The sequence below is a fragment of the Oreochromis niloticus genome, unplaced genomic scaffold (genome assembly GCF_001858045.2).
Source record: "Oreochromis niloticus isolate F11D_XX unplaced genomic scaffold, O_niloticus_UMD_NMBU tig00001339_pilon, whole genome shotgun sequence".
In the NCBI taxonomy this organism is placed as follows: domain Eukaryota; kingdom Metazoa; phylum Chordata; class Actinopteri; order Cichliformes; family Cichlidae; genus Oreochromis; species Oreochromis niloticus.
Genome location: NW_020327363.1, coordinates 160,670 through 186,365, shown reverse-complemented (window position 1 = coordinate 186,365; position 25,696 = coordinate 160,670). Strand labels below are relative to the sequence as shown.

Below are 25,696 nucleotides of genomic sequence, written 5' to 3'. Positions count from 1 at the left end.
CCCAGAGGTGCCACCTGGGATTAAAGAGTCACACTCAGAGTTTAAAGAAGACTCAGTTTTATTTACACCAGCAGAAACTTCAGAGATACAAACTAACACCGTCAGTCCAGTTCAGTCAGTTTATTGGTCCATGTGGCCATCCTCTGGCCAATGAGAAAGCAGAGTAACACCACGGCCATTCGGCTGACCCCGGTGACCTCAGACAGAGATCTTGGTGTTCCTGAAGCTCGAGTTGTCCCTGAAACAGAAGACAGAAGAGGTCTCACTGCTTTATCAGGATCGTTTCCCACAATGCATTTTACCAGTCAGCAGTGACAAGCACAGCTGTTAGTTTAAACACAGTGTTAGTGTCATCTGGGCAATCGTGGCTCAAGAGTTCATGGTTCGTCCTGTAATCGGAAGGTTGCCGGTTCGTTGTGTCCTTGGGCAAGACACTTCACCCAATGCCTACTGGTGGTGGTCAGAGGGCCCGGTGGCGCCAGTGTCCGGCAGCCTCGCCTCTGTCAGTGCGCCCCAGGGCAGCTGTGGCTACAATGTAGCTTGCCATCACCAGTGTGTGAATGTGTGAATGACTGCATGTAGTTTAAAGCGCTTTGGGGTTCTTAGGAACTACATAAAGCACTTTACAAATACAAGCCATTTACCATCTACTGCGATCCTCCCTCTCTCTAAACACGCTTCAGTGCAGACATGCTTGTCTCTTCACAGAGGGGTTTACAGTGGCTTTATAGAGAGGACAGAGGGGTAACAGTGGGTTTACAGGGAGGACAGAGGGGTAACAGTGGGTAGAGCTGGGCGATATATCAAGTTTTTTAAAAATATCGATATATTTTCATACGAGATATAAGATGTGACAATATCCTTTATATCGATATAGTCTATGTTACGTTATAATTATAGTTGCGGAGCCGCAGGTTTGCCTCCCTTTCGTCCACTTTTGTCTTTACGCAACCTTACTCGACCTCACCTCTCCTTCACTGAACACAACTCCCCCTCCTTCCCCATCGCTTCACCTGCAGGCAGCAACAAGATGGACACGGCAAATCTCTGTTAACGAGTTACTGCGCATCGCCCTGTGCGTGGGGCTGGATGGCGTCAACGTGTTAACGAGCTAGCCACGCTAACGCCATGCACAGCCTAAAATCCTTTCATTCTCTCAAAAGTTGACTGCGCGCCTTTTGTATGAATTCTGGTTGTGCTTGATGACCGCGAACCGATTTTATGTGATACACAGCGCTCAGCAATATGTCAACAAATGTTTTAGTTCGACTTTGGTAAGCTACGGAGCTGCACCGCTTGATGGATTGTCGGAGCATTACGGCTACCGAGGAGCCTCGCGGAGTGATACGTACTGTGCTTCAACGTAATATTACCGTATTTTGTGTATAAGGACCATAAATGGCTCCTGTTCAGAGACACGGTTATGAAGCGGATTTCAAACTCCAGGCTGTCAGTCACGCAGTAGAAGTTGGGAACAGAGCAGCTGTGAAATCTGTCTATGTTATTATGCTCAGCATCTTTTAGTTTACATTTTGACTGCACAATTGTGAGCTCTTTGTTATGCACAAAACAACATAGTTTTCTTTTATTTATAGAGCATCATTATTTAATAAATGCTGATAATTTATTTTTGAGTAGTTTTTTTTCATGTACATCTATGCTGTATGTTAATAAAAGTGCCTGTGTGACATCTGGGACACAGCTTTGACTAAGAACTCTCTTTTTGTTCTTACTTTATGGCTTTAGAAAAATATCGAGATATGAATTTTGGGTCATATCGCCCAGCTCTAACAGTGGGTTAACAGAGTGGACAGGGAGAACACGCACATTTGATCTCAACTTTGACCTAAAGAAAATAAATGTCCTGATTTCCTTTCATTAGATGAAAAGTGGCTCCACCTCATGTCCCAAACGTCAACAGAGGACAAACACAGTTTAGAGTATCATTAACCCTTTAAGACCTACCATAGACCCAAGAACACCAGAGCTTACTTTATATTTTTACATGCTGTGGAGCCATTTTGGGGAGCATTTCAAGTTGCTATACATCAATACAATTGTTATAGCCCAAATTTTAATAATATGTATGCATTAAGTCCATAGTAGCTACATAAATTGCAAAAAAGTGCAATAAACTACAAAAAAAATTAAAAATCATTTTTGTTTTTTTTACACATATTTCTACTTAGAGAAATTTAATAGGTTTATCCCTCAATACTGTAAATACAAAAAAGTTGCAAAAATAGTTTACAACAACAGGAAATTTATTTTGTGTCTCCGTAGTTTTATTTTTGAGATACACCAATTTTGATATACTGCAGAAAAAAAAGCATGTGCATAAAAATAAACTATTTAAATCAGTGCAATTTGAGTTCTAAGCATCCTAGGAACTACTCAGAAAAGCATAAAGTCAAACATGACTTTTAAAAACACCAGTAAAGGCTTACAAGGCCTACAAGTAAAAAACTACATTTTCCGCGAAAATGATGCCACTTCCGGTTTCGGGCAGGTAATGGCGGACATGCGATAGTTCGCACTGACGTCTGTTTCAGTGTAGGAAGTGTTATGAACAGCTGATCGGATCGGCAAAGCACGTTTCTGGAATATTATGTTTTTGTTGCTGCAAGCGCTTTTTATGCAATTTTTGCAAAGCTATATGTGGAAGGAAACCGTGACCTAGGACAAGCTGATGGCATGAGATACAACCCGGTTTCATAAGCAAAAGAAATTATTGCGCTAGCTTACGTGGTTCCGGTTCTACAGGGATTTAAAAAATAGTTACGCAAAATGGAGCGTGCTCGCTCCGACCGGCTTTAAAGGGTTAAGTACAGATGGTTTAGAGTTGAGACATTTCACTTTGATCACTGTCAGGTTCATATGAATACACTCAAAGCATCTCAACTACCAACCTGACCAGTACAGTGTTAGCAGCAGTAATAGTAGCAGTAATAACAGTGGTAGTACAGTAGTAGTACCTGAGGCTGTCGTTGTGGGTCTTGTACTCCATGATGGTGTTAGCTGGAAGGTTCAGGACTCGTCTCAAAGTGTCTCTGATTCTGGACGTTGTCGTCTGGTCGTTGGACGTCCTGTTCCAGATCGACAGGATGTCCTCCTGACAGACAGACGGTTTACAGACAGTTCAGATGTTATCATAAATGTACCACAGGCCTTCAAGCTGGCAGTAGTTAAACCGCGACTTAAAAAGCCATGTTTAAACCCAGCAATCTTAGCTAATCATAGGCCAATCTCCAAACAGCTAACAGATCATCTGCAGAGGAATGGCTTATTTGAAGAGCTTTAGTCGGGTTTCAGAGCTCATCACAGCACAGAAACAGCTTTAGTGAAGGTTACAAATTATTTTCTTATGGCCTCTGACAGGAAATGCTAAATCGACTGGTTCTCCTATAACACTTTCCTACTCTGAGCTCTCAAAGCACTTTACACAAGGTGCCTGATTCACCCATTCACACAAGTTCTTTTTCCTATGCTCTTTCTCTGTAGGTGCTTTCTATCTAATATTTACACACATACATACTCCGATGGATGCATCGGAGTGCAACTTGGGGAATGAGCTTCCAGTTTGGATTTGGGAGACAGGCACTATCTCTAATTTTAAGATTAGGCTAAAGGAGCAGACTCCTGTCAGTGTGGAGGAGCAGCAGCTCTCCTCTGAGTGCCTCAGCTTGATCAGCTCACTTCCAGCGCTCATATATCGGACTCATTGATTTGGTCTGTGAACACAGCTCGACAACATTGCTGCCACAGTCTTCACAGGACACACTGAGGCCAAACAAGACCCCACCCATCCAGCTGAACCCATGCAGATCATGCAGAGCTACCCACCTGATTAGATCACATGATCCAGACTGGAAATGCTTTTACTTTGAAAGATGTCGCAGGAGAGGTCCCTGAGCTCTGAAAGTGGAATTCAGCACTGAAGGTGACGGGCGCTCACTGTAGCGTTTCACATTCTTATTGTAAAATATTTTTATGTAGTTTAATATCACTGCAACATTATTATAATGGAAAGCAGCATGTTGCCTTCAGGGACTGTGAGGGCTTCACAGACACAGAGGAGATTCAGCACCTGATGAACTTTAGTATGTGAAACAGATCATAGTCACAGTTACACAGATTGTTAATTATTTCTTAATCTCTAATTGTGTAGCAGAGCTGTCCCCGCTCATCTGTGTTGGGCTTCAGTTCCCAGTATCAGATATAAAGACCCAAATAACTGGACCTTTTTCATTACTGTTAGTTAGTCACAGGTTAAACACTTAAATAAAAGGACAGCTGTACTTCCAGGCTGAGCTCACAGGGCCCACTCCCTAACCCGGAGCAGGCCCTCCACCCTCCTCCAGCTCATGGCTCAGACTGACACGTGCTGAACCTCCACCCAGTCTCTTCACACTCAGCTGTCAACTCCCCCACAGCTGCAGGTCATGCCCTGATGAAGCCAAGACAGCCACACCATCCACCCTTTTGCTCCATCCACAACAGGTATGAACCGAGTCAGTGATGGAGGGTGGGGCAGACCACTCCAGGACAAAGCCCACACGATTTATCCTGAATCTGAGGCTCTGCTAACAGCCTATGAGGATTGAGGTCAGCTGAAGGTAGAGCCCACTTTAAAAGAGGGGACCAGCACACCAAGGCACTGGGTAACCCTGGTAACCCTGTACGATGGAATCACAGAAGTCCTCTCTCTGCTTGACCTCTGCACTCCACAAACTTCCACAGGCATCAGTTGCTATACTTTAGTACTACAGTTCTATTGTGTTTTCCTTGGATAGGACTAAATCACAGTTTGAGCCCTGATGTTTAAGGTAGAGAAGGACTCCGCTCTGCCTCACATTCTCCCCCTGAATACTCGCAGTCTGAGACTGACTCAGAGTAACACTGCAGTGGTTGTGTGGTTACCTGGAAGCGTATGGAGACCACAGCCCCACAGATCTCCTCTCCCACCATGAACTGCTCCCCTAGCATGGCCAGGATGATGTTCTCCCAGAACCGACTCGCCAGACCCTTACGCAGCCGAATGATCCACTTCCCCCCACTGCGGTTAGACTCGTCCTGCACAGGTGAGACAGACACAACAGGTGAAACAGGTACGAGACACAGGTGGGAGTTTGAGTGCGTCTCTGTATCCGATTGGGTAGCTTGTTCATAGATGTCCTGTCATGTGGTATGGTTCTGCAGGTGACAGTCATGTGACCACACAGCTCTGACATCACTGCAGGTACTTATTTGGGACAACTGGTATGAGCAGCAGGGGGGCGGTACAGGATTACTGCAGTATCACAGCAGGTTTACATCGTTTGAACTCCAGTATCAGTACTGGATTAGGGCATGAGTACATCTTCAGGATTACTCCTGCAGTACTCGAGTACACTGATGAGCAGTTAATACTTTCCTGTTAAAACAGGTTTTCTGTTGAGAATTCTTAGTTGAATTATTATGTATTTTAAGACTACTTGTTTATTTTCATGTGTTTTATTTAATCTTTTGTATTGACTATGACCTAATCTTCATGTTAATTTTAGCCTTTTGTGTACAGCTTTGGGAGCGCTCGTCTGTGAGGAGCACTTCACACGTTTAAACCAGGGGGTGCACCAAAGTGCTTCACAGTAAGGAAAAACAGTAAAACGATTACACTGAACAGTAAGTCATTAAAACAATGTAAAATAGAGCAAGTAGAGAAAACAAAGAAAAAGCATTAGTAAGTAGAGATAGGGAGAAATCATGATTATCCAGAGACATGAGTAGTGATACAGCAATTAATGAGTGGTGAGAATTAGCGAGTTGGAAAAGCCAGGTTGAATAGGTAAGTTTTCAAGCGTGTTTTAAAGGATTGCACGGAGTCAGAGGTACGAATGATAGCAGGAAGACTATTCCAGAGGTTTGGTGCTGAAGAGGCAAAGGCACGATCACTCCTAGGCTTCAGACTAATACGACGTAAATCTCGTATAAAGTAATTTAACCAGGGTTGAGGGGAGGACCTAAGACGCTTCATCTTTACGGGGGCCACTAGGTCCAAGGTGGTTGGCGGCTTCAAGCCAAGTGTGAAGCGGTGGGAATGAGAATCAGGAACTCCACGTCAGAGGCCAAAGTCCTCAGCCAAAAAAGGTTGGAGTGCCCACTCCACGTGAGGGACAAGTTAAATTCCTTCACTTGTAAGTATCTCGAAGTCTTGCTCATGAGTGATGGGAGAAGGGAGCGGGAGATTGACAGATGGATTGGTGCTACGGCTGCAGTGATGTGGATGCTGTACCGGTCCATCGTGGTGAAGAGAGAGAGCTGAGCATAAAAGCCAAGCTCTTGATTTACTGGCTGATCCATGTCCCCACTCTCACCCATGGTCACGGGCTGTGGGTAGTGACTGAAAGAGACTGTGGATATGAGCAACAGAAATGGGCTTCCTCCGAAGGGAGCCCATTCTCCACATCAAATGGAGACAGTTGAGGTTGTTCGGGCATCTGACCAGGATGCCTCCTGGGCAAGGTGTGCTTGTTGGTGTTCTCCTCCGACAAGCTGGAGGAGGTGGCCATGTAAGAGGGAGGTCTGGTATTCTCTGCTTAGGCTACTGCCCCGTGACCTGTCCCCCAGTGAATGAAGATGGATGGATAACCCTAATCTAATGACACTTCATCAACACTTCACTAAGAATTCATTAATACTTCATTCATTCATTAGTACTTTCTTGATGTGGGTGTGACCTCACACAGGTGTGTCTGGTTCGTGGTGATGTCACTGCAGCACCGCATGTGTTGTGTGTCTATGATGATTTTATTGTTGTACTTTCATTTGTCTGAGCAGCACAAATCCAAATCTGTACTACACGAGTACTGCAGGAGTACTGGGTACTTAGTTACCTCCCACATGGGTTTGATGCCCTCCTTAAACAGGTGGAAGTCGCTGTGCCCGCTCAGGTCACCTGGTCTCACCAGATGACTGTAAAACCTCCAGAACTGCTCCACCTGAACACACATTACTGATTATCAGAACGATAGATCACACAGACTTTACTGATCGAACCTCTGGTCAGATTGATCATGTGACTGAATCAGAGAGAAAGGGAAAAAAATTGTGTCAGACTAAAAATATCAGTAAAGCTGACAGTGTGTGGTCTCAGAGGAGGTGTGTCCTCAGAGAAAGTTGCGTGTCCATACGTACCGAGGCCACGGTGCCGATCTGTCGTATGTTCTGCTCGTAGCTCAGAGAGCTGGCGGGACGACTCGGGGTTCTCCTGCTGTACCAGAAGGTGTAGTTATACTGCAGGGGGTGCTCACCTGCACCTGGACACACTGTCTGCAGGTTACAAAACACACAGGTCACACACATCACAGCCTGCTGACCAATCAGGTCCTCACAGTCTGAGGGTCTTCAGGTTTTAAGAGTGCCTAAACTCAAGGTGTGTCCCAAGTCAGGGCCTGCGTCCTTCGGAGGCCACATTTGAAGGCCGATTACGTCACAGTGACGTGATGAAGGCTGTCCTAAATCGAAGGCTGCTGCAAATGCGGCCCACAAATGCGTCGTCCTTTTCCTCAGATTTCAAGGATGGGTTATGATGTGGGTTGGCACATCATATCCCAGGATTCATAGCACAGTGGAGGATAACGTGGGGCTGCCGAAGAGTAAACATTTAAAAGTGCTGAGTTATATGACTCTTATTTATGCGGCGATACAAAAGTTGCAATAGTGAGGAACATTAAAACAATACTTTTAGCTACCTGTCAGCAAAGTCCCGTGACATTGTTTTTATAAAGTATTTATAATGTTCAAAAGTTTAATCTTACAGAGAATGTGATGATTTTATGGATAATTAAAGTCAGTCATATATCCACAAACACAACAAGCTGAAAGTCAGTGATGCTGCTCGGTTTGCAGTCCTGAATATGACGGCACAAGCAGGATTCACTGCACTGTTAATGTTAGCTATGTTATATTGCTGCCTCTGTTCGGTGGTGTCGAGCCAAACGGACTTTAACGTGTGTTTGAACGAGCTGACGGTTCACTCGTTAAGCTGAAAGAAAGATGCTTTAATCACAGGAGTCACACATGTGTCCACTGGACCATCTGGAAATCTTCTTGTTTAGCACTCGTAATAACACAAACACTAAATCCTCCTTCTCTTGTGCTGTTTTGTAGCAGTGTATACACCTGAGACTGTCACCTGTCTGTCTGTCCTGCACTCTCTCTCTGTTTCTTTCTCTCTGATTGTGGAATAAAAGTATGAACATGTGAGACCAGTCTCATGAAAAACATTAGCTCGTTGTTATTTACTAGCTAATCGAGTCCAGTGACCGTTCAGAAATGCTCAAATGTAAAACCTGAAGGTCCTCATTTCTGAGAGTTTCTACTGGCTTCAAATAAACTTTATTAACACAGCAGCTGGCCGGCGAGGTCCAAACACCAATCAGACAAGGCCACAATGAATAACAGCTGCAGCTTAATACGGCATTGTGAAGAGGAAAACAACCATCAAATCACCACGGAAACAGTAACACGCTATCAGATTGGCCTGATTGGTGCTTGGACCTCACCTGGTCTCTGACTACAGACTCGGTTTGTCTGTCCTCTAATGCCACGTGTCTGAGTGAGACTTTCACCTGGATAAATATGGGATAACATAATGTGCCTACAGACACAGGTGAGCACGACGTAGACATGTGAAAAGGTAACCAAGGACACAGGTAAAACAGGAGCAGGTTACCTTGCGCCGGTTGTTGTTGTTGTTGTTTCCATCGGCATTGTCAACGTGACAATCTGTCTCCTGTGCGTTGTCATCTTGGGGACTGAAAGACAAACAGGAAGTACTCAGCAGGTAATCACAGGTGTCACCTGAGGGACGTGCCCATGGTTTATGCTGGATGAACAGCTAAAATGCTTGATTCATCTTTACGTTTACATTTCCACTGATATGTAGCCTGCATGTATTATCACAGCAGGGCTGCTGTACACCGAACGACCAGCAGATGGCAGCAGTGAGCTGTTAAATGGGGCTCCGTGAGACCGAAACGATTGGCTGGAAAGATCCGACACACCGCACCGTCACTACTCACAGGTGAAGTCGCCCCTTTATCTCACATGTCCTTCCTAAACTCCATTTAAAAAACGGAGCCCTGCGCTGACGTCACACCTCCACAGGTCCTCTCACTTGTACACAACCGCGCACGCGACCGTCTCTCGCTCCGAAACAAACGGACTGTTGAGGGAGCCTGTGTCAATAAAGTTTAGACCCCGACTGTCTGGATAAAAACGCTGTTGTTAACGGCTAACTCTTATTTCACACTGTCTGTTTAAATAAAGTTTGAATGAATCACACTGGATGCTAGCTCTACGTGCTCGAGCGTTATCTGCAGTTATTACCGGGTCAAAGGTTAGCCTTACCGCTCCAACTGATCCATGTCTCCTCCGTCTCTAGTTCTGCTCCTTATCTCCGCCTTTATCACCTTTACTTTTCTATTTTTAATCTATTGTCCCTACTCGGCTTCTACTCAACACACTGGACTGCGGTGACGGCTTCTGTCAATGCGCATGCTTACGGCGGAACACTGGACGGAAGGCGCGAAAGGACAGATTTAATAGCTGTCACTAATCGCGCTTTCACGAAAGGTTATAAAAGCGAAACGGTATGTCCATGTGTATGGAGGACCAATGCTGCATAATTGACTACATTAAAAAAATAATAAGTGATAAAAAAATATTATGGCGGACCCATAGTGCATAAAGTACAAAATTATATTTATACAAACATATGGAGGACCAACACTGCATAAATCAATACATTAAAAAAAAACGATAAATGAAAATACATTGCACTGCATTAATGCATGCTTCTCAAGTCAAGTCATCTTTATTTAAATAGCACATTGAAAGGGCATCTAGTGTCCGCCAAAGTGCTGAACAGAAGGATAGCATAATCAAATAAAAAGAATTAAAATAGATAAGACGGGTCCAAACCAGGTTCCTTTTAGAAGCAGCTGGACAACAGCTTGTTTAAACAAATGAGGAACAGTTCCATTTGAGATGCTGCTATTCAAAATAGCGAGGATGTTTGGGCCGAATGTCTTCAGCACATCTCTTAGAAATGGCGTAGGTAACACATCCAAGGGGCACGTAGTTGGTTTCATGTGCATTATTATATCCGTAAAATGGGATAATGAGACTGGTTTAAATTCTGAGAAAAAGGATGAACATGCAGGTGGTTCAGAATTACTTCCAGCCTTTTTTCCTCTATTGTTTTTTTAATTTTGTTTCCCCATATTTAATTTGTGTTTTTGTCAAACCTGCTCTAAAAATAGTCAAAATATATGTCATATATCATAGATTGATTAATACCCACAGTTATTTGCATTTATTTGATTTGAAATACGGTGAAATATGGAGAAAATATCTTATTATTTAAGTTTTATTTATTTCATTTTTTTTTTAAAAAGAGCAGTTAGAACTCAAGAGTCACAGCAGCACCTGCTGGAGGTCAGACGAACTGAACATGTCTCAGGTGAGTAAAGCACACACACATACACACACACAGTACACCAGTTAAAGTTTTATTTTGAAACAACAATAATCCATAATAACACTGATCAATAAGTGCTTTAACACCTGGGCATGGTGTTATAACATCAGGCTCCGCCCTTCAGGTGACCTGCTCTCCTATGTCAGAGGGTCAAGAAGAATCAATAACATCACAAATCAATACATGAAGAAACCAATCAGTTAAAAATCATTAATACATCAGAAAACAATCAATACTGATCACATGGAAACAAACACATCACATCTCCCCGTGTGTTATCAGTCACTATAGTAACCATCACAGTCGATGATGTCAGCAATGAATGATTAGCATGCAGCAGGGGGCGGGGCTTTGATCTCTCACCTGAACAGGAAAAAACCTTCACATAAAACTATTTGAATGTAGCCCCGCCCTAGGAACTGGCAGCCAATGAGATTAGAGGGATGGGGTTTTCACTATGGTAACTAAACCTACCCACAGTTCCTTTATCCAGTGCAACAACTCAGCTATCTAATAGCTAACAGGCTAATGCTAACTATCTCAGCATGACTCATGAGCCAACAGCTAACAATGCTAAGTAGACTAGCTAAGGGCTAACGGCAGCAGCTGATTGGTTCAGATTGTCGAGTACTTTGATCCCTGATTAACGAGGATGATATGCTGATCGTAAAAATCTGTTTAAGTGGGTTCAAATCAACAAAATACTCCAAAAGATACTTCAATGAACTCTGAAGGTAACTAACTAGACTGCATCATCACAATGACTCCGCCCACAGCTGGTCAGCTCTGCCTTCCTACTGGTCAGAACTCCTGATTGTCATAATCTAAATATTGATTGGTTATTGGAAGTTTTATTGCTCTCACAGTGACCACAGTGTTCACTTTGCTGGTTTCAATAAAGTTAAGTCACTCAAAAATAACATTTTATAAAGTTACAGCTGCTTGTCAATAAAATTTCGCTCAATAAAGTTTGACTCTTTTTGAAAAGCACAGCAGCTAACAGGCTAACAGTAGCACCGATTGGAAGACTAATGTGACATCACCGTCACCTTCATCATCAGCATCGTCATTTTTTCCCAGCCTGCCTTTGGCATCTTCAAAACCCCTCTGACCTTTGACCCTGAGATTCATGTTTCTATGACAACCGTCCAAAAGACACAAGGACAAAAAACTTTTAAAGAAAATCTATGACATCAGATGACGAGTCTGTCATCATCATCATCATTAGTATCATAATCATCACAGTAGTGCAGTAAACAAACACACCAGTGTGGGTGAGTGGGTGTGTCAGTGCTCATTGGGCATGTGCCTTATGGTGTGGAAGATCCAGTCCATCTTCGTGCTCCAGCCGCCGTGGTGAGCGTCGTTCATCTGCTTGGTGAAGTACTCCAGTGCCTCCTGCTGGCTCTTCTCTGAATTACAGACAAATGGGTTAGAGACAGACGAGTTAGAGACAGACCAGTTATAGAAAAGACTTTTAAACAGACCGGTTAGAGACAGACAGCTTAGAGACAGACCAGTTATAGACAGATGGGTTACAGACAGTTCCAAGTACTGAAATGAGTCCCTGTGATGGACTAGAATTTAAGGAAGGACAGGAGATGGTTGCTTAGAACAGGCACTCTGCTGCCACCATGGATTGTTGGAGTTCTAGACATCTACAGCATCATAATACCACCTGTCTCCTGCCCGTCCGTCACCCCAGTCTTACCCAGGGCCAGGGTTTTTCTCAGGTAGGCAATGTCATCAAAGCTTTGCAGTTCAGGCATCCCGCAACCCAGCATAAGGGAGAAGAGATTGATGAAGAGGCTGGCGTGCTGACGGATGGCGAGGTATGCTTTGTAGCACATCTCCTGGAACCTAAACAGGTAGACAGAGAGTGAGGCGGGCTCAGAGGGAAACAGCAGGAGGTGCAAAGAGGAGGGACAGGGCACCTCTCAAACTCCTTGGTCTTGGTGGACTCCTGGATGCCTTTACTAATGACGATGAGGAAGTCCTGAGTAAGGACAAAGGGTACGCGCTCCCTCTTGTAGCCAAACTTCTTCTTCTTGTGATCCAGGAAGTGACCAAAGTCAATGTGGAACAGCTGGAGGAGGCAGACAAAGAGTTAGGCGGCTGCAGTCCCAGGAAGCGCTGTCAGGGCGTGGGGTCAGAGGCTCACCTGTCCGTTCTCTTTCACCATAATGTTGGAGTTGTGGCGGTCTCCAATTCCCAGGATGAACGTGGCAACGCAGTAACCCGCACATGAGCGCGTGAACAGGTCGATGGCCCGATCGTACCTGTGGGACAGACAGGAAGTGAGCAGAGGGCAGACAGGTGTTCATGCAAACAGGTGTGCAGACGGCTGAGCTCACGCTTCGCCGCGGTTCTTGTCTTTGATCCAGTGATGCAGCGTGTTGGAGTTGAACTGCAGCGCCCCCTTCAGGCCTCCCTTGCACTGAATCTGCATGATGGTGAAGCTGTTCTTCACGACCTCGATCAGACCCACGCAGTCACCGATGGAGAGGCATCCATAGGGCAACATGCTAATACACAAACACACGCTCCGTTAGCCAGGTGTTGGTGTGATGTCACAGCTAATGTCACGGGTTCTCACCGCAGGTCCAGACCCTGGTTCTGCCAGATGTTCTCCATGATTTTAATAATCTGCAACGTTAGCATATCCTGACGCAGGTCTGTAACAGAACACACTACGTTACCCACAGTGCCCTGGCACAGCTGTGAACAGCAGTAATACAATTAGCGTCGTTACCATCTCCATTCTTGAAGATGATCTCGTTGTTGGTGAAGAGAAGCTCAGACATGATGTCAGGGTTTTCCCAGTTCAGCCACAGGGGGCGCTTTGCCGAGGACATGATCCTGCACTCCTCCAGCCTAAAAGCACACGACACTTTTTAAAACATTGTTTTACTTTGTTGTTTTTCAAACCTGAAAACACGCTGATGCAGTCAGGAAGATCTTTAAAGAATAAAACAAGTCAGTCAATATGCAGATGCAGATAAATAAACAGCCGCTACTCTCTCTGTCCCTGTCCCTTCCAGACTGATCTTAGTCACAGTCACACACACTAAAAGATCTGGTCATGCAATGATCGTTCAGATAGGAAGTCATGCAGTTATTTTACCAGTAATGCCTACCTGAGATTTCCCAGCTGGTGAACTGGATTCAGTGGAGAGACGAATCCCTGCAGAGCTTCCATGTAATCTGGACGAGACATGTGCTCAACCAGGAACTTCATCTGAGTCTGACAACCAATCGCAGTACAGAAACACACGTCACCGTCAGCCAATCACAAGTCAGATATAAGTTGCTTTGTTTGTTTTCATACTTTCTGAGTCTCGTCCTTCTTCTCCTGCTTCAGTGTGTCAGTCAGATTCACCAGTTTATCCATGGCCTCTACCTGCACACACACACACACACACACACACACACACACACACACACACACAGGTGTGTTAGTAGCTCAGTTTTACACCGAACGACCAGGTGAGCGAAGCTTCGTTAATCACTGACATTGCTGTTTCATTGTGTTATTTTCACTCTCTATTCTGTGTTTAACCTTCTAATATTTTTCCAGGATGATACTTCCTGTGAGTATATGTGTCCATGCTTCTGATTGGTCTTCCAAGGCTTCCTGGTTCCCATGAACTATCTCACAGGTAGACTGATAAATCCTGGGTTAAGAGCCACTTTTGTTGTGTGGTGATGATCTTAGGTTAAGAAAAACTAGATAAGGAGCTCATGTTGAACTGGACTCAGAAGACCAGGTGTGTCAGGCTCACCTGTCTGTTCAGGTGTTTCAGGTACATCCCGCAGGCTCTGCAGAAAGCTTCCAGCAGCAGACCGAAGCGTCGGGAAACCGTCTTGTTGTGCATCTCTGACCTGTGAGAACACTTCCTGTTAGATTAAAAATGGCCAAACAGACGTGTTAGATCCCTCAGGTAACCACCAGGACATTTGCACTCACTTCAGATGCCAGAAGAAGAAGTGCCCTATCCTCTGATTGGTCAGAGCTTTCTTTATCAGGAAACGGGCCAAAGGATTGTCCAGGTACATCTCATACTTCAACACCTGCAAAAAAGACCATGAGACAAAAGATAAGTGTATGTATGTGAGGTAGTACACAGACAGGTGAGGAGTCCAGGTGTGTCTACAGTGTGCTGCAGAGGAATCTGTGTGAGGCACACAGCAGCAGGTGTGCAGACCATTTACCATTACCAGACGCACCTGTACAAGTTGCAACAGATACTGCGACAGCTTGTCATCCGTCAGGCCCTGCACGAGGCAGCGCAGCGCAAACTCTCGGACCATCGGGTCAGGAAAGTTACAGTCCAACAACTCGAGAGCCGACTCGGGCTCCATCAGAGGCCACTCCTTCAACAGACAGTACATCTGAGGGAGGGGACAGGTGGCAGAGAGACAGGTGAGTCAAAGTGAAGGGTTTGAAGCATTTTTCCCTGACTGTGATGGGAAGTTCGGTACCTGAGAAACTTCGTCTCTGGAGTTCCATTTGACAGAAAGAAGCAGCTTAGGGAGAGACTCTGGGATGTTTACACAGTAATGTCTGCAGAGATACAGACAGGCAGAGACACAGGTAGACAAATGGGGAGAGACAGGTAGACAAGGCAGGTGGACAGGAACATGCACAAACAGAGAGAGTCACGTGAAGCTGCCAGACATCTAAAATCAGACAGACAGAAAGGTCCAGAAAGTTTATGTGTCAAAGATCATGTTAGGTAAATCTGGGACTATTTAAACCTGTTCAAATATACCTGGATCAGATGTTTAACTGTGGGTTCAGAACGTCACAGCGTTCAGAGGACATGCCTCCAAAAATACACCTGCAGGGTGTTCACTCCGTTACATTCATTCTCACCTGTGTCTCCAGAGGAAGTCCTTCTCCTGCTCCGAGAGCTCGTACAGCGGATCCTTGGAGCAGAGAGAGCGAAGCTGCTCGGCATCGCCTGATGAAACACTGCTGTCACAGGCCAAACGGCTGCTCTGAGGGAGAGGTTAGAGATGGGTGAGAGACGGGTCGTCTGAGGCAATCGCTGAGTCTTCTGTATTTGGACCTGAGTCACAGGTAAACACTGACAAACTAAAACACACAACAACATCGGAAACACAAACTACACAGGGACATTCAGGACTGCTGCTGCTCTTCGGTCGAGATGAAACCTATAAAGATTACACCACAATTTCCAAAGAGGCAAAAAGAAGCCAAAGGCAAAACAGCTGGAGAACAGCTGGAAAGCAACTGTGTTCACTTTGAGGAAGACCCCGAAGAAGAGCACTGTTAGTGGAAGGCAAGCACACAGGAAACCACTACTGATAGATAGTGGACCTCTGTAGAGGTCTGGAGGATTTCACACACACACCAAACCTCAGGGGGCAGAGAGGAGTTTTTAATGTTGTAGTTACCAGGCCGTGGCAGTAGTTGTAACCCAGCTCTCTGCTGATGGTCCAGTTGGCGTGCTCTTCAATCTGCTGCTCGTCAGGAAAAACAACGATCTGATTGAACCAGGAGAACTCCAGCTCCACACAGGGGGTCTCCTGCAGACCACAACACCATCATTAAATACTCACTTCAGGATCAGACACATTTCTACTGTCTGAGAGAACTTGTTGGGTACCTTGTTGGGATTTGAACCCGCGGCTCCAATGGGGTTGAGCAGGTCCTCTAGGCCATGAGGAACAGGCCACAGGCTGAGAGCCACCTTACCACAGACCAGGATGTCCTTGTAGTCAAACAGGTTTACATTCCCCCAGGCCAGAGGGCAGTGCTCCTGTGAGACAGGTGAGACAGAGGATCAGTCCTGGCTCCTCCCCGTTTATCAAGCATGCATAGATGGTCATTTCACCTGATGTAAAATGTGCTGTTCTTATTTAAACAGCTGACTCTGAATTAAATCTCTAATTTTAGCTGTTCACACCTATGAAGCAGATGATATGTAAAAGGGAATTTTTGCCAAAGTGCTTAAAATAAAAAAATCTTTTACTTTGTGCAGTTTTTAATATCATGCGTAATTTCCATTGTGCATATCAATCACAGTTAAGTTAAAGGGCGGTGATGATGTCATCAAGTGCACGTCCGTTCCAACATCAGAACGATCGCGGCGCGTCCTCCAGTTCTCAGGAACTCCAGATTCCCGTGGGAACTTCAGAGGTGCGAGGGGGACGAGTACGGACTTGCGTACTTGAGTACTGAGAAACAACCTGAGACAGGTTCAGCCAGGCAGTCTCACTACACAGATCACCTGTACTCCCTTCTTTCCTACCTCCTTAGCTCCTTTCCTTCCCTTCACAGAGCAGATAGACAGGCAGAGTCTGGCTGAACGAGGGAGGTCAGCCAGGTAGATGTCATAGGTCAGCCACTCATTCCACCTGAAGACAGACAGGTGAAGGTGAGCAGACAGCCAGGTAAAAGGACTGACAGGAGGGGGGCAGATGTTTTAAGGTGTGTGTTTGGGTGTGTCCTACCTGGGGTTGGAGCAGGGCACTCTCTGGGTGTTGACGTTGTCACAGAGCGGCTCTCCTCCGTGATAGATCCCTGTCCTCACATAGATCTACACACACACACAAGAAAATCCTATCTGATGTTTTGGATTCATATCACATGCAAGGGTGGGGCTGATCCAACCATCCACCCAAACATCCAGTCCTCTCTCTCCAGCTGAGAACCTCTGCAGAGTCCTGGGTCTCCTCCTGCTACGACCCTGTGAGTCCTTCTTTGAACATTAAAGCTTCTCAAAGCAGGTAATAATGACTGGAGTCAGGGCTGATGCATGATAATCTTAACACCTGTGTTAGACCCCACGTGTGATGCAGCAGGTCCAGGCAGCGAGTACCGACTCACCTTATCGATGTCTCTGATGTTCACGTTCACGTACGTGGCGCAGAGCAGCCGGGCTCTCAGCAGAGTGTTGAAGGCCCACAAGGAGCGAGGAGGAGAACCGTCGCCTCCTCCTGGACAGGGAGACGGCTGAGGAGTCCGACGGCTGAAACACACACAGCTCAAGTCACCTCCTGTCCTGTGTCCTGTGATACCTGCAGGTGTGATACCTGCGGCTGCCATACCTGTAGGAAGGCGTGACGAAGCCTGAGGCGGGAAGCTGAGAGTAGAGGCTGTCTTTGGACACGAGCATCAGGTGAGGAAGACGTCCCACGATGATGCAGGAGCGGATGTACTGCAGACACACAGGTGAGGAACTGAAGGTCACCTAATCCTGGATGACACTTTAATCAGACGAGGATCAGAGAGCCAGCAGAGAGTGCAGGTATGTCCCTGATGATTGGCTACAGCGCACCCCTCCAAATCAGCTCCGCCCTCTGTGTTTGGATTCATTCTAACCTGACACTCTCAGAAAAATCTCAACAAGCTCATGTTGGACAGTCTCACCTGTCCTGTACGTGACATTAATGTGAACTATGGACAGCAGGCAGGTCACAAACTGTGACAGGTGCAGTGATCAGCTGTTACCTTATACTGACTGAGAGGAAACTTCTCCAGCAGGTACTCATCACAGCCACACACCTGAGAGGCACACAGGGAGGGAGACGGGTGAGTCGACAGGTGTGGGGGCAGACAGGTAGACACAGACAGACAGGCGTACCTTGAGGATGTACTGGCCCTGGTACTCCTGAACGCAGAGGCGGAGCTGCTGAGGTGAAAGGTGCATCGATCGGCTTTTCTTCCTGATGGACTCGGCGATCAGCTGCTCAGGTAAACTGTCATGACTGACCTGCACACACACACACACACACACACACACACCTGGTGACTACCTCACCTTCTGTTCTGATTGTTTCAGGAACCAGCTCAGTGTCCAGGTTTACCTTCAAGGTGTACTTCTGTTTGGAGTTTGATGGAGACACGATCACCCAGATGGTCACAATCAGGCGCCCTGCACAGACAGGTACAGGAAGTCAGACAGGTATAGAGAGTGAAACAGGAAGAGACCCAGGTAAGCAGGTTCTGGACCCAATGAGACAGGTGTGTGACAGGTAGACAGGTACAGGAGTATGAGGTGCCGTAAGGGACATTATTACTGAAACGCTCTCACACAGTACTTTAAGGTGTCTCGGATAAATACAATAAAATAAAACCAGTACCGCTACCAGAAAAGAAGATTTATTCATAACACACGGGAAAAGACCCAGGGAAGCTGAGTTAACAATATACATGATATAAAAATTTAAAAAACGATAAATACCCTGAAAACCATAAATTTCAAACTCAAGCCTCGACTCTTGCAACCCGGTACCAAACGACTCACAGACCGGTACTGGTCCAGGACCTGGGGGTTGGGGAAGGCTGTGCTTGTAGCCTAAGTGAAGCAGCCACATTACTTAAGAATATTTTAGCTTCCTTGAATCAAGGAATGGATTCAAGGTGCAAGAGGGAGTTCGGCAAGTATGTCCTGTTTCCCCTAAGCTTTTTATATTGGTAACTCAGTTGTTAACACTATTAATCAAAAATTGTAACGACATACAAGGAATATCAATTTTTAATAAAGACTTCAAAATAAGTCAATTCGCAGATGATACATCTATTTTTTTAAAGAGAAATACGTGGTCGAGAAAACTAAATTTTCTCTAATGCTTCTCGGTTATCTCTCAGTATCAAACAATGTGAACTACTCCCGATTCATGCAAGCTCTGACTCCTCAATAGCTTTGGTTAGAGTTGAACCTAAAGTTAAATATATAGGGCTGATAATATCTAAAAAAAAAAACAATTAGCAGAGAAGACACTGATATTTCTAACTGTATCATGGAGATGAAGAAATCACTTAGCCAGTGGTTAACCAGAGACCTCACTATTATTGGCAGAAACATCCTATCTAAAGCTGAAGGCATCTCCAAATTGATTTATCCTTGTCACTCTCTATATATCTCCTCTAAAAACATTAACACAGTTATTTTTCAATTTTTGTGGAGGAATAAAACCCATTACATTGAAACATCTCAGCTTGTGAAGGAATACAATAAAATATCAAAACTCCAGAATTTGAATTTATGGTTGGCACCCTTAGAATTAAATGGTTAAAATCTTGTCTGTCACAGCCAGACTCTACATACATCCCATGATCCTTGTTTAATAAAATAGGAGGATTAGACTTTATTTTGAAATGTGATTCTGAGGTAAATAAAATCCTGATCAAGATATCGAACTTTCCAAAACAGACTTTTTTTTGGAAAATTATATTTACCCACAACTTCTCCCCATAATTCAGCCTTATGGAATAATAGGGTAATAACACTTAATCAAAAATCAATTTTCAAGAGCGACTGGTTTAAACAAAAAGATTATATTCATAACAGATTTCTTGGATGATAACGGTGTCATTCTAAGTTACACAGACTTTTCAGAAGAATATTGTCTAAACTGTTCTCAAAGAGAATATAACAAATTTTGTGAACTGGTCCCACTGCCTCTGCTTCATTTGATTAATAATTTTATGATATACAATAAGTTCCCATCTGTGCTCCCAAATTTATTGCTAGGGCAATGTCAGTTACAACAGAATGGTTACATTGCATGGTTCTAATTTAGTTATTTCATATACTGGATAAAGCATACTAAAAATGTATGAAATAGCCTATTCTACCTAAAGTTGAAGAAACACACTTAAAGTAATAAACAAAATTAATCCTGTGGCAGAATTACTAAAAAAGAGATTTGGTTTTGAGGTGGATCAATGTTCTTTTTGTACTGATGAAAATGAAACCCTAGAACATCTTTTTTTCTATGCCCTATCACACAATGCATTTGGTGCAACTTAAAAAAATTGGATTTCCCTAAATATTAATGATGCGCCACTATTTGAATTACATCATAAATTTTTTTATATCGATCATCTAGCATTGGGTGTCTCAGACATTATTAACATCATCATACTTCTGAGTAAATATCATATCCATTGTGCTAAATGGAGGAACGCTAAGCCTTCTCTCCCTGGTTTTATTAATGATTTTAAGATATTTTTTTCTTTGCTAAAAAAGACAAAAAGCACATAAAAAAATTAACCAGGATAATGCCCGTCTGCTATTCTAAATTTTGACTTATGCTGAGGCTTATATATTGTTAAGTAATGCAGCTGCTTCACTTAGGCAGGTTGCTGAGTAGACATCTGTGTAGTGGTTTGTTTGAAATTTACCACTTTTTCCTTCAGTTTCCTTGTCAAGAAACAACTTCCTGTTCAACTGAAACGCCTTGGTTTTTCAGTAGTGTGTGTGTGAGAGTGTTTCAGTAATAATGTCCCTTACGGCACCTCATACAGCAGAGTGAGACAGGTATTGGGTGGTTCTGGGCCCAGCAGGTTTAGGAGTACCTTTGTCCAGCTTGCTATAGATGTGCTGGGGCAGCTGGGGACTGGACTCCACGTTGGGGGGGTAAACGTAGAGCGCCTGGCTGTGGGCCCCCCCTCCTTCCCGTTCCTCCATGGCCTCTCTGCACACGCTCAGTATGGAACGGCGGAAGTCCTGGACCTCCGGGTCCTTCATCATCTCAAACTCGCAGACCGGCATCCCGATGGCGAAACCTGTGGGGGCAGAAGTCTAAAGGGTTAATGACGTGACTATGAGGTCATAGTTTGATTACATGTGATGGGGCGTTCCCTTACCGATCTCACGGTTCAGGATTTTCTCCTCACGGTTGCCGAGTGGCTCGATGACCTTAAGGATGGGGTGGAACAGGCGCAGGTCACACAGCCGCCTCGTCTCATCGTAAAACTCCTCCCTCTCAGCCTCCTGGGTCACGCCCACAAAGATGTAGCACGACTCCTCCTGGCCAATCGGAGACCAGAATTTATAGTTGGACGTGAGATAGAAGGAGGGGGCGGGGTCAAAGTTAAGAGCATATACCTGCAGCAGGTGGTACAGGGGGTACTTCCTGGCCTCGGAGAAGAGCTGCTGCTTGATACTGATGAGAGGAGTTTCCCTCAGACACTCCAGGCTCACCATCATACCTGAAGAATGTCATGGAAACACCATGAAAACGCCATGGAAACGCCACAGAAATACAATAGGAACACAAATATTAAAGGTGAGCTGAAAGAGGACGAAGGTAAGCCTGTACGAGTGAAGCTTGTTTTCAGTCTTAAAAACAAAGCTGTGATGTCATGATGGCATCTGTTGTCCGACATCATGACATCACGGAGCTACACCCAAGCTTACATCCGCCTGTGGGTGTACCGTTAGGCAGGCAGCAGTCCACCAGGATCCGGGGGGGCATCAGGTGGAGCCCCCATAGTTCCCCTGACGATGGCCTGGGCACCATGGTAACCAACAGTCACACCTCACCTCAGTGCTGGGCTACCTGTGAAAAGAGAGAGCTGCAGGGGTCAGAGGTCACTCTGGAACAGATGCAACTGTTTGAATGGGTGAGGCCCGTACCTGTGGGCGGAGTCACGTAACCTGAAACTAGACTTGATAAAACAAGAAAGTGAGACTAATTTTGATCACATCTTGGCCTCCTCTTTAACCCCGCCCACTCTCCTTTGCTACCCAGCCTTCTTTGTTTGGGTGTTGTTGTTCTTTGATAATAGGAGGTTTATCAGAGAGTGAGCAGGTGTTGTGTCCTCCTCGTCCTGTTACGAGCCGTAACGATATTCAGAGGTTTGTCTATCAACAGCTGCGATTATAAGAAATATCATCCTCTGTGAGGGCTCCTAAATATCAGTATGAGTTTCTATGGTAACATGTTACACACATCATAATGAAAGTGTCACATGACAGGTCACGCCCATATGAGAACACCTGGAAAAAAACAGGTGCTACAGCTGCTGGGTCACATGATTCTCAGCTGAAGTGAATAGATGCTTAATGAACAGAGCAGCTTCACTGACGGAGCATTTGTATTGGTCCACAGGTAAAGTGGAAGGGCTAATGAGCACAGGTGATCTGATGTTCGCTAAAATCAGGGAAATATTTTATCAGTGAAGCAGACAACGAGACGATTTAGGAGAGGAGGCTGGGTTTAACCAAAAGCAAGACGTTTATTATGGCTAAAAGCAAGCATAAAACACAATAAATGAAGAACAACCATGACAACCTAGACTGGGGAAACTTAAACAGAAACAATCGGAAAACCTGGAAGACTGGAATTTATCGAGGAAACCTGGAAACAAAAGGAGGGACCGCTGGAGATTTGCAGATGCACTGACGAGGAATCAGTGGAAAATGACACAATGTATGCACACAGGAGAGGATGACAAAGGAAGAAACACACGGAAAAACAGCTGGAACGAATTAGACTAAATGAGACGGGGAGGCAAAAACCACAACACCGAACGTGGGACACAAGACTGTCAAAATAAAACAGGAAACACTGAGAGGCAGACTTAAGACACACAGGCTTGACACATCAACAGAGATGGATAAACAGAGAGTCAAGGGTGAGACACAAAGAGAGGAAGAGGGGAAACAGGTGAGGAAGACGAAACAGTGACACGACTAAAACACAAAGGGACGAGGGAGCGAGAGACACAAACACAGAGACACAATAGACTCTTACACTCAATGAAGACACAGCTCAAACACACTTGGTCGATGCTGAGAGTGGGGTCATCCTGTAATCTCTTATGAACTACCTCCAACGCTTCCGTGACTGGGATGCAAGTGAAGATGTAACGTCGTACGAGACCAAGGTTTCATCTGCCTCCATAATGACATCTCTCACCTTCTCAACAAAATCCAGGGTGTTCTGGATGTGGTGTTCAGAGCTGCCCACCAGCGGGTTGAGGATTGAAGCCAGAAACCAAGAGATGTTGTAGGTGACTGAGCTGATCATACAGAAAGTTTGTCTTAAAGGTGCACCCTGTTAAAATGTCTTGATCGTGCTCAGTCATCCACGTAAGCACATCCTCGAACGCTGTGAGGTCAGTTTTTGATCAGCTCTCTGTGAACGGTACTCATAGCTGTTGATCAGTGGTCAGTTTGCATATTAATGATCATAAACTGACCTCACCGCCCATGTGTTCCTTCAGTGGTGCTGGTTTCATTCATTGTGCAAACGTCCTGTTTAAAGAAAACCTGCAGTCAGCTGAGACTGAAGAAGTCACCTGATGATGATGATGATGAAACGTTTCTCCCACTGAAAACGTCCAGATGAACAGAATCAACCCTTTGTGCTCTCTCTCAGATTATTCACTGTTAGATTAAATGTCTTTAATCGGCATCTGATAACATCTGTGGAGTAGTGAAAGAAGAGTCACGTGATCCATGAAACGCTCCTTTTAGATTGGTCAGATGCTGCTGGCCCCGCCTCTTCATGCAAGTGCGCAGCTAAAACCATGATTTAACTTAAGAGTCATCCTGGGTGACTGAGAACCGTCACAGATATCCTCATGTACTGTTGTTGTTGTTTTTCCAACCAGGCCGTCAAACAAAGGAAATAGGACACACACACACACACACACACACACACACACACACACACAGTCAGGACAAAGCAGGGGTGCGTGTGTGTGTGTGTGTGTGTGTGTGAGGAAGCAGACTTCCTGGGGTTGTTTTCCTGTTGACCAGCTGCTTTAATGCAACAGCAGTTATTTCTCTCAGAGTCTCAGAGCATGATGAGGCGATCAGAGGTCAGAGGTCAGCTTCTGCTGTGAGGAGCTCACACTGTTACTGTGTTACAGACTCCTGCAGAGGAGAAGATGGAGGAGCTGATCAGCTGTTTGAGGCCAGCCAGACGGAGAGGAAGTGACCTCTGAACCAGGGCTGCTGGTTTGAATCCCATAGGTCACCATGGGCAGAAACATGACGATGAATGAAGCGCTGAGAGGTCAAAGGTCAAAGTATCACTGAGGATAGAAACAACCAGCCAAAGATTCTGAACGACCAACAAAGACCTGAGGAGGTCCAAACACACGTCCCAGACTGATCTAACGGACAGGAGAACATTTCTGACAGAACCACACATAAAGAGCTACAGAGGGAACCCCACAGAGAGCTGCATCCACCCCAACCCAACAATAATCTAACAGGGTCTAAACAGAGAACCTCAAACAGTTTTTCACAATCTGAACAAGAACTCTGTTGTTGTTTCACGGTGATGTCCTAACAATCAGCACAAACATGTCAAACAAAATGACCTGATTTCAGGATAAAATAAACATTTTTTTTTCATATATTTTACAAACAGATTTCAGGAATTTTCACAATAAAGTTCTAAAAAGATTAAAAGTTGTAAATGGAGTTTTGTTTTTCAGACTAAATAAATAAAGTTCAGAGTCAGAATGCTTTATTATGTAAGTGTGGACCTTCATCGATCACGAGGCTTGTGTCAGCAGGAAGCTGATTATGCTGTTTGTTTATTTTGAAAATCTCAGCTGCAGTTTAAACAAACAAAAGCTCTACAGTCACGTGACCCGCAGACATCCCACTGACCGATGACATCACACAGGTAAAAACAGGAAGCGCCGGCTGATGTAACAAACCAGCCCTCCTCCTCTCCGTGACCTCAGACTAGGAAATGGTTACCATGACAACAGGAGTGGGAGCATCCATGAAAAAAGGAGGAGAGTCTTTGTTCCTACCTGGGGGCGAGCCCGAGGGTCCAGCGGTGCCGCATCCTGTCAGTCCATTCGTCCAGTCTGGTCGTCTGTCTGCGAGTCTTTGTCTGTGCTCACGTGTCCGCCCCCCTCAGCTGATCCCGTCGGACACACAGACAAACGCCGTTCCTCCGTCTGAGGCACTGAAACTGTCTGTCTGTCAGTCCGTTCGCAGCGGGCTGAGCAGCAGCAGCAGCAGCAGCAGGAGGAGGAAGTGGCTTCTCCCGGAGCCACAGAACAATGTGCGGCTGAGGAGGAGGAGGGTGTGTGTGTGCGTGTGTGTATGTGTGTGTGCGTGTGTGTGTGTGGGGGGGGGGGCTCATCCTGTGCTCTTCCTCTCTTAAAGGGCCAGCAGCCTCACGGGGAGGAGGAGCTGACTGCTGAGCTGCAGGTCAAAGGTCAGCTTTAGAGGAGCAGAGCAAGCTGTGAACCAAAGTCCATTCAAATTTTGACCGATTTAAAGATCATCAGTTAATCCTAATCCTGTGTTTGTTTCCAGGATTCTGTGTGTGTGTGTGTGCAGGGGGCGGGGCTCGCTGGATTAAGGATCAGATATTCTCCTTTCTCTGATTTTGCTGTTTTCTCTCCATCTGTCAGCCTGACCCAGTATCCCAGCATGC

General features: G+C 45.2%; 2 protein-coding genes across 2 annotated transcripts; both read right to left on the bottom strand.

The window, feature by feature from the left end:
- Positions 1-40: 40 nt before the first annotated feature.
- Positions 41-9,578, bottom strand: eif4e2rs1 (eukaryotic translation initiation factor 4E family member 2 related sequence 1). The gene is made up of 7 exons (XM_003459269.5): positions 9,391-9,578; positions 8,714-8,795; positions 7,174-7,308; positions 6,873-6,977; positions 4,921-5,073; positions 2,976-3,112; positions 41-238 (listed from the first exon to the last, which is right to left on the bottom strand). Exons 1-7 carry the CDS (start codon positions 9,405-9,407, stop codon positions 199-201), a joined length of 669 nt encoding a protein of 222 aa, XP_003459317.1. The 5' UTR covers positions 9,408-9,578; the 3' UTR covers positions 41-198.
- Positions 9,579-10,540: 962 nt separating this feature from the next.
- zgc:158659 (phosphatidylinositol 4,5-bisphosphate 3-kinase catalytic subunit alpha isoform) lies at positions 10,541-25,611 on the bottom strand. The gene is made up of 28 exons (XM_003459264.5): positions 25,062-25,611; positions 21,718-21,841; positions 21,388-21,491; positions 21,147-21,309; positions 20,856-21,065; positions 18,359-18,426; positions 18,136-18,264; positions 18,003-18,056; positions 17,600-17,709; positions 17,379-17,520; positions 17,003-17,088; positions 16,801-16,906; positions 16,156-16,308; positions 15,944-16,075; positions 15,399-15,523; positions 15,005-15,086; positions 14,750-14,914; positions 14,490-14,593; positions 14,305-14,404; positions 13,851-13,922; positions 13,660-13,766; positions 13,275-13,396; positions 13,119-13,197; positions 12,877-13,047; positions 12,684-12,801; positions 12,457-12,608; positions 12,234-12,382; positions 10,541-11,934 (listed from the first exon to the last, which is right to left on the bottom strand). Exons 2-28 carry the CDS (start codon positions 21,800-21,802, stop codon positions 11,810-11,812), a joined length of 3,213 nt encoding a protein of 1,070 aa, XP_003459312.1. The 5' UTR covers positions 21,803-21,841; positions 25,062-25,611; the 3' UTR covers positions 10,541-11,809.
- Between the last annotated feature and the right edge of the window lie 85 nt (positions 25,612-25,696).

What these genes read in the sequence shown, in the direction of transcription:
- eif4e2rs1 (XM_003459269.5), bottom strand. An exon ending in GCATCAAACCCATGTGGGAG is followed by an intron (nt 5,074 to 6,872) that starts GTAACTAAGTAC and finishes TCACCTGTGCAG; the next exon opens with GACGAGTCTAACCGCAGTGG. An exon ending in ACCCACAACGACAGCCTCAG is followed by an intron (nt 239 to 2,975) that starts GTACTACTACTG and finishes CTTCTGTTTCAG; the next exon opens with GGACAACTCGAGCTTCAGGA.
- zgc:158659 (XM_003459264.5), bottom strand. Translation starts at nt 21,802, where the DNA reads ATGGTGCCCAGGCCATCGTCAGGGGAACTATGGGGGCTCCACCTGATG. An exon ending in GACTTCCTCTGGAGACACAG is followed by an intron (nt 15,087 to 15,398) that starts GTGAGAATGAAT and finishes GTATCTCTGCAG; the next exon opens with ACATTACTGTGTAAACATCC. An exon ending in CCAGAGACGAAGTTTCTCAG is followed by an intron (nt 14,915 to 15,004) that starts GTACCGAACTTC and finishes CCCCTCCCTCAG; the next exon opens with ATGTACTGTCTGTTGAAGGA.